The following is an 11,808-nucleotide window of genomic DNA, read 5'->3' as shown; positions in this document are numbered from 1 at the left end:
TAACCAAACACCCAAAATCTCAGGGCACCCCTAACAAGGCTAAAGGTGCGCTGTCAGAGAACCACTGGTCAAGTCCACCTGATTTCACCCACAACATCCCCTCTCCTGTCCTAATACCTGGAATACGCCTCCTGCTCACGTTAGAAGGCTGGTGTCTGTCAAAGCTCAGCCCCAGCACGTGGAAAACAATTAAAAACTGTTGACTCAGTTTCCAACCCCCCTCTCTCTGACGGAATAAAATTATCCTGTGGATATTTCGTGTCCCCTTAAATGTGTCTCTGTAGGGTCCCAGGCTGGCCAGCCTTCATTCCCTTCCCAGCCTTGTTCCTGAATTTCCGGAAAGAAGAAAACCAACATAAGCACCTACAGTGTGCTAAGTCCTTTACAAAAGTAAGTTATTCACATGACCTTATTTTGCACTTTAGGAAACTGAGGCAAAGAGGGATAAGTGATTTGTCCAGGGTCACACAGCTAGCATCTGAGGCTGGATTCAAATTCAGGTCTGGACATTCCCCTGCAGGATCCGTTCCTAACTTTCCAGGCTCCAGAACCTTGGGCCCTCTGCTTTTCAGCCCCCACTTTGGGGTATTCTCTTCCCCCATTAGAAGAAGCTCCTTGAGAGCAGGGGCTGTCCGTCTCACTCTTTGTATTTGTACCCCCACCACCTAGCTCAGTGCCTGGCACATAGTAAGTGCATAATGAATGCACATTTTCTTGAGTTGATTCACCCAATAGAATGTAAGCTCTTTGAAGAAGTCACTGTTTCATGCTTGTCTTTCTGTCCCAGAACCTAGCATAGTGCTCATTACTTCCCAACATCCACACCCCTACCTTGAGCCCTTTCATTCATGCACTCGACAAGCATTTAATAACCAAAACTCCCCCAATTAAACAGAACCAATTCTCAGAGACAACGTGTGCAACATTCCACACTCAGTCCAACACTTCTCCAGGAGGAAAGTGTGTTTCATTATCCGTTGTCTGGAGCAAAGATGGGCAGACAGCACCACTGCCTCTTAACTTGCTTTCCTCTACATTACGGTAGTCTCTGGGAATGTGGATCTTCTGATCCTCCTTTCTTAGCTCCATTCACTCAAGTCTTCCAGATGACACATTTTGGGAAGGAGGCTGACAAGACAGGACAGTGAATGGTCCAGAGAGTGCCTAGTGAGGACAAGGAATTGTATCCCAGAGAAGAGAGTAGTCGAGGGCCTGTGAGCCTTGGGAGGTGCCTTCAAGTGTCTGAAGCACTGTGCAGTGGAGGAGGGTTTTGACTTGCTCCGCATGGGGCCAGAAGACCCAATGGGCAGGAAAGTTACAAAGAGGCCGATTTAGACTCAATTTTGTTAAGCCGTTTCAGCCATGTCCAACTCTGTGACCCCAGTTGGGGTTTTCTTGGCAAAGATGCTGAAGTGGTTTGCCATTTCCTTCTGCTCTTTGTCCTTCTATCATTTACACCCCGCCAAGCATCAGGCCTGTGTCAGCCCCACCGTCTTCTCCCTCCTGGGTTCTCAGGTCCGTCTTCCACAAAGCTGCCAAAGTCATCTCCCTAATGCACAGGCCCTCCTTCAAAAATCCTCGGTGGATCCTTATCGCCCCTAGGATAAAATACAAACCGATGAGCATTTAAGGACCGCCATCATCCAGCTCCCTGCCGCCGTTCTATTCCTATTCCCTGGACTTGGCTCCATCTCCACGCTATGTGATTTTGCATGGGCTGCTTCCTGCGCCTCCACATTGCTCAACCCTGTCTCTAAGAATCCCTAGCTCCGTTAAAGACCCATCAGAAATGAAGGCTCCACCCTCCAGTTATTAGCACCCTCTCCCTTCCTAAGTCATACTTGTTTATTGATGTGTGTATCAAGGAGCACGTTTTCATCGACAAGGATTTAAGTGTCTGCCATTCATTCATTCAGTAAACATTTATTAAGCACCACTTTGTGCCAGGCACTGTGCTAAGTGCAAAGAGGAGAAAAGACAATCCCTGCCCTCAAGAAGCTTGCAGTCAAAGGGGTAGAAATAACACGTAAATGGGATGGAGCTGATGTAGATGGGGAAGAGGGAGAGAAAGGCAGGAAGCAAACACCCAATCAACTACATATTATTGGGACTGGCCTACCTGTAAGGTCCCCACCATCATTATTATCCTCTCCCAAGTCATAGGTCACTTGGTCCCCCTATAGCAGAGATTCTTAACCTGGAGTCTATAAGCATATATGTATGTGTATGTGTGTATATATATATATACACACATATATATACACACACATATATATGTATATATATATATATATACATGAGTGTATGCACATATATATATATATATAGTACATATAGGGGTGTGTGTGTATAGAGCAAGAGAGAACTATTTCAGTATAATTGGTTTCCTTTGTAATTCTATGTGTTTTATTTTATACATGTAAAAATATTCTGAGAAAAGGCCCCACAGGCTTTACCAAAGGGGTCTATTACTCACTAAAGGTTAAGAATCTCTCCCTGCTCTTCAAGTCTGGTCAGTCAGACTAAAAACCAGGAGGTAAGCGTCCAGGCCTGTACCACAACTGAGCTCCCAGAAAGAAGTTTGCCCGGGCTGGTGACATCCCAGGCAATGAACAGAAGAACACTGAAGTCAGGCTGAGCCAAGGAAAACTGTGCTGCAGGGGCTGCTTCCCTTCCTCTGACTTGGATAATAACTGGCATCCATACATCCTGTTAACATTTACAAAATCCTTCACATGATTTTTTTTCCTCATGGGAGAAATGCGGGGTGGGTATTCTCCCCATTTCACCAGTGAGCAAACCAAGGCTCAGAGAGATTGAGTGAATAAGGTCACGGAGCTTGCAAATGTCCGGGGCAAGATTGCTGAGCCCAGGGCTCCTGCCCCCAAGTCCAGGAGGCCCAGTCTTGCAGACTTGTTCCTCTTCTTCCCCAAGACACTTCTCTCCTGAATCCTTCCCTCTCCCCAAGGGAAGTAAGAAAGAGTCTCCAAGGGAACAGGGAAGTGTCCCCAAGCCTATCTGAGGCTCTTCCTTGCCACCCACATATTTTATTTTAGATAATGTATTTATGTCATGTTATTTTGTTTGATATATTTATAGTTTCGTATAAATATAGTCTATTATATTCATGACACATCAAATACATGTTCTATTGTATTTCTATAATATATTCAATAGGATATATTCTATATTATGGTATATTAAATATATATTATATTTGTTACGTTAGATGTTATAGGCAGCTATGCACTAAAGTGGATAGAGCCTTGGGCCTGGAATCAAGAAGACTCACCTGGACAAGTCACTTTACCCTCTTTGCCTCAGTTTCCTCATCTGTAAAATGAGCTGGAGAAGGAAATGGCAAACCACTCCAGGATATTTGCCAAGAGAACCCCAAAATGGAGTCATGAAGAGTCAGATATGACTGAACATCAAAAACATATTGTTATGTTATATATTTACATGTTTTACATTTATCATGTGTATATGTGCATGTGTACATACATATATGTTTATTGTGTGTGTATATATACACAGACATAGAGACACACACATACCCTGAATGAATATGTCTTAGAGACAAGGTAGTTAGGGAGGAAGAACCTAGAAGTGACTCTTCTATGTGATCAAGACTGGAAACTAGATTGTAAATTCATCACTGGTAGGGCTAGGGGCAGAGTAAACTCTCAGTGACAATGTCCAGGCTCATACAATATTTCATAGCTCAGGAAATGCTACTAGGCGGAACTCTATGAGGAGAAGAGACTGTATCTTGTCTAAGCTTTGTCTGTCCCCCAGGGCCCCATACACAGATAGCACTTGGTTGATGTTTCAAGGAAGGAATGAGGCATAGAAAGTCAGAGACCAACTGGTCCATGCCCCATGGTTCCAGGGCACCCTGGTAGAATCAAAGTGTTGGATGCTCCTCATCAGGCCTGGCTTTAAATCCCAACTTGACCACATTACCCCCATTTCCATTTAGTGTCTAAGATTAGATTTGAATTCATGTCTTTTGACTCCAGCACTGCAGCTGCTTCTATTACACCACAAATATCTTTGGCAACATGGTGCAGAATTGGAGTCGAATGTAGGGGCTCAAATTTCAGCTCTGCTACTCCCTCTGTGAGCTTGGACAAGTTGCTTCACATCTCTAGGCCTCATTTATAAAGTGAGAGGATTGGTCTACAACAAATGGCCTCTAAAGTCCCTTTCAGCTCTAAAGCTATGAGCCCAGGACCTTATCTTTAGAAGCGATGGCTTTAACACACCCTATAAAGGAAGAAAAGCATTTCTAAGACCCATGCGATTGGGAGATAAAGCAAAATGTATTAAGTGCTTGCTATGTGCCAGGCACTGTGCTAAGCACTAGAAATATAAATACAAGCAAAGAGAAAGAAAGTCCCTGCCTTCAAGGAGCTTACATTCTAATGGGGGAAGACAGCACAACACAGTCATTAAAAAGGGTAAGATGGGATAAGTGCCTGCAAGGGACAAGGTAGAAAAGTAGTCCAGAGAGTTATGGATTTAAAGTGAACATGGCAGGTGTGGGTACTTCCTCAAATGAAGGATCTAATCTCCAATAAAAGGAAGAGGTTATAGAGGTGATGACACAGGTGTGCTAGAACCAGCTCCTATGGGCTTGCAGAGCTGATTGTTAAATTTTTGGCATGAGCATTGACACTTTGGAAATCATCAAATGCCACAAATCAGGGCTTGATTTATTGTTTTGTTGGTGATCTAGACTTAGGAATGTGATGGAGAAAATGGTAGTAATGCAGATTTTAAATATAAAATTATCTTATGGGCATATCATGTGTGTGTGTGAGTGTGTGTGTGTGTGTGTGTGTGTGTGTGTGTATTTACCAGAAAGCCACTGGTTAAACATTTGGCAACATATCCTCAGGTGAAGGCCTTGCCTGTGTGATGATGGGGCAGAGATGGAAAAGTCAATAGGGGAGTTATGGACTGGGCCAGGTTGGAAGATGAGGCTGGGGAAATATAGTACATGAATTAAAACTTGAAAGGAAAAGGGAAGAAGCCCATTTGGGTTTACTTTTCAGAAACACAGCCCCAGGTTGGTAGGAACTGGCAAGATTTTATTGACAATTTGGAAGGAATACATAGTTAGGTTCCAATGAACTGCAGACAGCTCTCTTGACAAGTATCAGCACAGGCCTGGCAGTCCCACTCCCCCTCCAGCCCCCCAATACACACACCTTGTTGAACAAAACAACAGGTGTTGATGCCAAGCTGTAGCCCAAATTACAAGGCTGGAGACTTAACGAGACCACCTTGTTCCTGGAGGGGCTTGATACTTCAGAAGACCCACTCTTAAGTGTGGGATTTGGCTAACCCACCCAGGGGAGAGATTAATGGGGAGGGGAGCAGTAGCAGAGTGCTGCTGAGTGGGGACCAAACCAGAGAGAGGTGTGTTCAGAAGAGCACATGAGGCTTTCTAGACTAATCTTACTCACTGCCTGTGTTTCTTCCTGCCTTTGCCCCTTGCCTCATTATGCCTAGAATACCCTCCTCTCTTCGGATTCTCTGCGTCTGGCCTCTGACAATTACTAGATGTCTGACTACCTTTATATCTGTGGGCAAGCCAATGTCCTGATCCGAGGACCTCAATTTCTTCATCTGTAAAGTGAAGGAAGGGGTGTTATAGTAGGTCACTTCTAGGCTTTTGATCCCAGGCCTAAATCTGGGAACCCAATGGAAATGAGCAAGAGAATTCACTCTTTATTAAGCACCAGGCTTAATAAAAACTGATTGATTGACAGCCCTGCAAGAGAGGTGGTGCTGAGGATTACGAGCCCCATTTTATGGAGAAGGAAACTGAGACTTATGGAGGTGAAGGGACCAATCCTAGCATTTTCTTAGGATATAAAGTAGAAAGGGACTAGAGATCAACCAGGGGCAACCTCCCGCATTTTGCAGATGAGGAAGCTTAGTAGGTATTTACATGGAACCTACTATGTGCCAGGCACCACGCTAAGCACTTTTTACAAATATCATTTCAGTTGATCTTAACAACCACCTTGCAAGGAAAGATGCTATTATGATCCCCATGTTATAGATGGGGAAACTGAGGCAAATATTAAGTGACTTGCCCAGGGTCACGCATCAAGGAAGTGTCTGAGGTCACATTTGAATTCAAGTCCTCCTGACTCCAGGCCCAGCACTCTATTCACTGTTCTACCTCACTGCTGTGATTTCTAGTCCAAAATTAGGTAGGTACTCAAGACATAAATAGTCCAGTCTCTAAATTAGAGATAATAGTTATAATCACAACTCACATTTGTATCATACTTTGAGGTTTATAAAGGGATTTCTGGCAGGGCAAGTCGTGAATTGGGTTTTTGTTTTTTTCTTTACAGATAAGAAAACTGAGGACAAGAGAGGTTAAGTGAATATCCCAAGGTCACACAGGCAGTAAATGGCAAAGACGGAATTAGAACCAGACACTCCAACTCTAAATCCAGGTCTGCATCCCACTGGCACCAAACTGCTTCAAGATATTTATAATCCATCCTTCTCTGTGGATCAGAGAGATGAGAACAAAATGCTGTTTGAGAAGCAGGTGGAAAGATGGTAGAGCTGGGAGTCAGGCAACCTGGGTTCGAATCTCAACTCAGTCAGGGAGTGCTATCCTTCGAGACTTTGGGCCTCCGTTTCCCCTCTGTAATATGAGTAGTTTGTACCAGATGCTGTCTGAGATTTTTCCCAGCTGAGTCCAACCCTCCTATCACGGAGAAAGGAGCCCCGGAGAAGGGAGGGAGGGAGGGAGGCTGTTGGGCTGGGAAGTGGGCAGAGGTCAGAAAAAGCAGGAGGGAGGGAACTGTGAGAGAGAGAGGGGAGTTTTCTGAAAGAAAAGGGCCGGAGGAATAACCAGTCTTGCTGGTGGGAAGGTTGAGACGCAGACCTGAAACCTGCGTCTGGAGTCAGGACAGCTCCATTAGCGGCTCCTTCCAGCCCAACGCTTTCTCCAGCCAGCCGTTCCTGGAATGTCTGTTTCCAGTCCAGGTTAAGCCTCCAAGACCACGATGATTATCACCTCCATTTTAGGCCAATAGGTGGCGCTGTAGCTGGAGCCCTGGAGCCTGGAAGACCTGAGTTCAAATGCAGCTCCAGACGCACAATAACTGTGTGACCCTGAGCAAGGCATTTAATTTCTCTCAAACTCAGTTTTCTCATCTGTGAAATGGGAATAATTATAGCACCTACCTCCCAAGGCTGTTGTGAGGAACAAATAAAATTTGTAAAGTGCTTCTCAAACTTAAAGCGCTATATGCTTACTATCGTTATTATTAAATTGTGTTCCTAAAGTCTGGACACATAAGCAATTGGAGTTACTGCATTGAGTTCACGTGAATCTTGCAACCTTTGCATCACAAATGATGGAAATCATATTAAAGATGTTATTTGTTAATATTCCAATTAAATAAAATGTTGAAAGTTTCATTTCATTTCTGGAAAATATGCATTTTTGCCTATGTGTCCAGACTTTAGGAGCACCCCGTACAATTATTATTATACTATATAATCGCATATAATTATAATATATTGTACATACATGTATAAATGTATTACACATTACAACTATAAATATATTTATATAATTTTATTGTTCCATTTTTTCAGTCGAATCTGACTCCTCGTGACCCCATTTGGGGTTTTCTCGGCAAAGATCCTGGAGTGGTTTGCCATTTCCTTCTCCAGCTCATTTTACAGATGAGGAAACTGAGGCAAACAGGGTTAAATGACTTGCCCAGGGTCACACAGCTAGTAAGCGTGTGAGGCTAGATTTGAACTCATGAAGATGAGTCTTCCTGATTTCAATCCCACTGCACCACCTAGCTGCCCCATTTCTATAATACATAACAATATAAATGTATTATATAACAAGTATATAACATATTATATAAACATATTTATAATATAATTATTACAGATCAGTAAATAAAGGTTCAGAGAGCTTGAATCAATGGACAAAACTTTATCGAGTGCTTTCTATATGGGAGTCAGTGGGGACACAAAGAAAAAGCAAAGCTTGTGCTCATCTTCAAACAGCTTACATTCTAATGGGAGAGACAACACAAACGTTGATTGGTACAGACAAGATGCTGACAGAGTATATGGAAGGTAACCTCAAAGAAGGAAGCATTAAATGCTAGGGGACCTCCTGTATCTCCCAGACACTGGATCTGAGTCTTGAAGGAAACCAGAGACACTAAGAGGCAGTGATGAGGAGGGAGAGACAGGTGATAAAGCCCTGTGTGGAGAGAAGAAAGTAGGACAGTGTGGTTGGACCATAGGATGAACCAAGGGGAATAACGGTTAAGAAAACTGACAAGATAGGAAGGGGTTCATGTTCACACAGCCACTAGATGTCAGAGGTGAGATTGGAACCCGGGCTTTCTTGATCCCAAGTGTGGCACCCTATCAGCATGCCAGCCACACTGCTTCTGGGACTTCAAAGTCTTAGAAGCTGATGAGGGTCTTCTTAGGGAATCGTGCCTAGACTTGGCTTTCCCCGGGACCAGAGGGCATAAGACAGAGAAACACTTTCTTTTAGACAGTATTGGTGTGGACTTGGAATCAGGAGACTGCGAGGTTGGAAATCTCACCTCAGATACTATATGAGAATAGACTAGTCATTTTCCCTCTCTAAGACTCAGCTCAGATTGCTCCTCTCTGAAGGGGTAAGAGCTGATTTTTATTGGTTTAGGGAGCTTCTGGATGTGGCAACTCTACCAAGTGCAGGTCAGCCCTCACTCTGCAACTTTCTAGAGTCAGAGGGGTACCTAGAGCACTGAGAAGCCCTGTGTGCCCAGGGTCACCCCACTTGTATGTAGCAGGCAGGACTCAACCTAGTTGTACCTGGCTTTCTGTGCCCCACTTCCTCTCTCATCACTAAAATGGAGAGAATAAAACCCCTAGCATCCATCTCACAAGGTTATCGTGCTGTTCAAATGAGATCACGAATGTAAACTTTAATTGTTTGATGTATGGATAATAAGCATTTTATCATCATTAAATCTATACAAATGTCAGCTACTGTTATTTTTTTTAAGCCACAAAGAGAAGAGTAGGTCAGGGCTGAAGCACCTGGGCTGTATTTCTGGCTTGATCCCTAGCTCTCCAGTGACCCTGAGCACAACTGCCTGGGTTTCCTCTAAGGGCGGCCGCTGGCCAGCTGCTTCTTGGCCTGGGGGAGGAGTCAGGGTTTCCTACCAGAGAATACTCGCTTACCCCCCTCCACCCCATTCTCACCTCCGTGCCAAAGGGGCCTCTCACTTTATCTAAATTTTGCTCCTGCCAGACACACGTGTTAGGTGGGGAAAACACATACACGTGTAGTACGGCTTAAGGGTTAAAAATAAAACCAGCCTGAGGAGCCATAGAGGGGAGGGGTGCTCCTGGCAGGCAGAATTTTAAGCTCCCTCCCAGCTGTCAGGAACTCCTCCCTCCAGCTCACAGCCTACGAGCAGAGTGAAGGGGGTTCTCGTAGCAGACACTGCTTTGCTGGTGGGGAGGCTCAGAGAGAAAGACAGACCTCCTGAGCAGGAGCTGTGGTTAGGCAGGGAGAAGGGAAAGGTACGGAAGGAGAAATACCATCTAGGCAGCTAAGGGTTTGTAAAGGAGAGGGGCAGGGGATGGGGGTGCGTCTCCACGTTCCAGTTTTCACGAAGCTGCTAAAGTGAGCGCAGTGGACTACAGGTCAAAGGCGTTAGGCTGAGGCCAGGGGCCGGAACGCATCTTCAACTTTATTATGGAAACCAGGGAGACAATTGGGCTTAGTTTACAGAATTGCATTTTAACGGATTCATTTTCCACAGAGTATATATTCGCTTTGGCAAGAGAGGTCTGACAAATATAACTTTCACCCGAGGATGCAGGCTGATCCTCTGTCCTCCGGCCTGCACTCGACTCGAACCCGGGGGGGGGAGGACATTGGACAATTTTGATTCTCGTTCTTCGACTCTTTGACCCTCCAGAGACACCAAATTGAGTCAGCCTGGGTCTAGGGGAGGGAGCGGCCGGGGAGGAAGCGGAAGGTGCCAGTGGTTAGGCCACAGGAAGAACGCATTGGACTTTCGGGTCCGTCCAGGGGCGCAGAGGGTAGGGCGCGCGTCACACGGAATCCACTAAGCGCAGAAGGCAGGTGGATGGCTACTCAGGACTTCGCTGCCCAGCCCGTGCCCTCTGGGGCTTCCTCTACAGAGGCGCTCGTCTGCAGGGGCGCAGCCGAGCGGGCCGCGGGGGTAGGGCCAGACCCCCTGCAGAAGCCTCCCTACTCCTATGTAGCGCTGATCGCGATGGCCATCAAGGAGAGCCCGGAACAGCGGCTGCCCCTGAGTGGGATTTACCGGTACATCGTGGGTCGCTTCCCCTACTACGAGCGCAACCAGAAGGGCTGGCAGAACAGCGTCCGGCACAACCTCAGCCTCAACGAGTGCTTCGTTAAGGTCCCCCCGGACGGCGGCCCCAGTGCCCCGGGAGAGCGCAAAGGCAACCTGTGGGCCCTGGACCCGGCCTTCCAGGATATGTTCGACCAGGGCGATTATCGCCGCCGCCGCAGGCGGCGGCGCCCCCGCTCCCGCGTCCCGCAGCCCCCGGGGCCCCAGACGAGACGGTCCCCTACGCCTTCGCCCCTTGCCTTGGCCGAGCTGTCCTGCTGCCTGCCCCAGCGTCCGCTCTACCTGCTAGGCGATCCCTGGGCCCTGGGCCAGCCGCAGCCCGCCTACTTGCAGCCAAGCTGTGCCCCTGCTGTCGGGGGACCACCCGGGAGCTACAGCGCCTTCTCGCAGAGCCCCGGGTCCTGCCAGCCTCGGAGTCCTGGGGAGCCCGGAAGCGGCTACCGAGCCCCAGCCCCGGCTGCAGCCGCCCCTCTGCCCATCCACTGGGGGGGAGCAGGAGCTGTCCAGCACCCATGGAGCATCGGTGGCCGCCCACAATCGGGACTTCTGACTACAGGTGCTCCCCAGGAATTCCCACCCCAGCTCTCCTCCCCACCCTCCGCCCAACTAGATTTCTGACATCAGACGCTTCCCAGGAATTCCCTCCCCAGGTCTCCCCCCTTTCCCAAGCTGGATCTCTGACGTCAGACACAACACTGGAATTACAACTCTCTCACTGGAATTTCCCCACCCCGCCGCCCACCCCCAGAAGAGCAAGATTTCCAGGATTGTCCTCTGAGCCATCGCATATTTGGAGGGTTCCAGGGATGGAGCTGGGGTCTAGCCAATGGCTTACTCTCTTCCAGACCTAAGGTTTACTTCCCTCCCCTTCTGGAAACAAATTCTAGCTCAGACCTTCAGTCGATTTTTGTTTCCTGTTAAAAAACAGAAAGGATAACAAGCTGGGTTTCTGGTTTGGGTTTGTAGTTGATGAGTTGAGGGGAGGGAACTTTGCTGGTAATGGGGATTCCTACCTCAGTGGGACTGGTCCATGGGTGTGTGTGTGTGTGTGTGTGTGTGTGTGTGTGTGTGTGTGTGTGTAATAAAGAGAGGAAAGTGAGGCTGGCCCAAGGGAGACACCACCATTGGTTGGTGCTGTGGCTTTTGAGTTGGGTGGGTGGACTTTGGAGAATCTGGATATTCAGAGGCTTGCTGGGGGTGGGGCGGCGTTCTGTGTTGACAGAGCAGCAGAATAAATGCATTGCACAAGCCACAGACCTGGCAGCTCTCTCCCACAGATGAACACTCCAGATTTAACAAGAGCTAGCAATACCCAGGAAAAGCTTAGAGGTCCTAGGAACACAGATTGCAGCCTGGGAGAGACCTTAGAGACCCTATCATTAAAGTT

The 11,808-nt window shown here is 47.1% G+C and overlaps 1 protein-coding gene across 1 annotated transcript; it reads left to right on the top strand.

The window, feature by feature from the left end:
- Positions 1–10,169: 10,169 nt before the first annotated feature.
- Positions 10,170–11,039, top strand: LOC118836300 (forkhead box protein L2-like). The gene has a single exon (XM_036743631.1). The coding sequence runs from the start codon at positions 10,170–10,172 to the stop codon at positions 11,037–11,039; it is 870 nt and encodes a 289-aa protein (XP_036599526.1).
- Positions 11,040–11,808: the final 769 nt, after the last annotated feature.

The sequence above is a fragment of the Trichosurus vulpecula genome, chromosome 2 (genome assembly GCF_011100635.1).
Source record: "Trichosurus vulpecula isolate mTriVul1 chromosome 2, mTriVul1.pri, whole genome shotgun sequence".
NCBI lineage: Eukaryota > Metazoa > Chordata > Mammalia > Diprotodontia > Phalangeridae > Trichosurus > Trichosurus vulpecula.
Note: the sequence above shows the minus strand (reverse complement) of the source record. Positions and strands in the feature narration are given on the sequence as shown.

Excerpts from the sequence above, each read along its gene's own strand:
- LOC118836300 (XM_036743631.1), top strand. The coding sequence starts at position 10,170 with ATGGCTACTCAGGACTTCGCTGCCCAGCCCGTGCCCTCTGGGGCTTCC.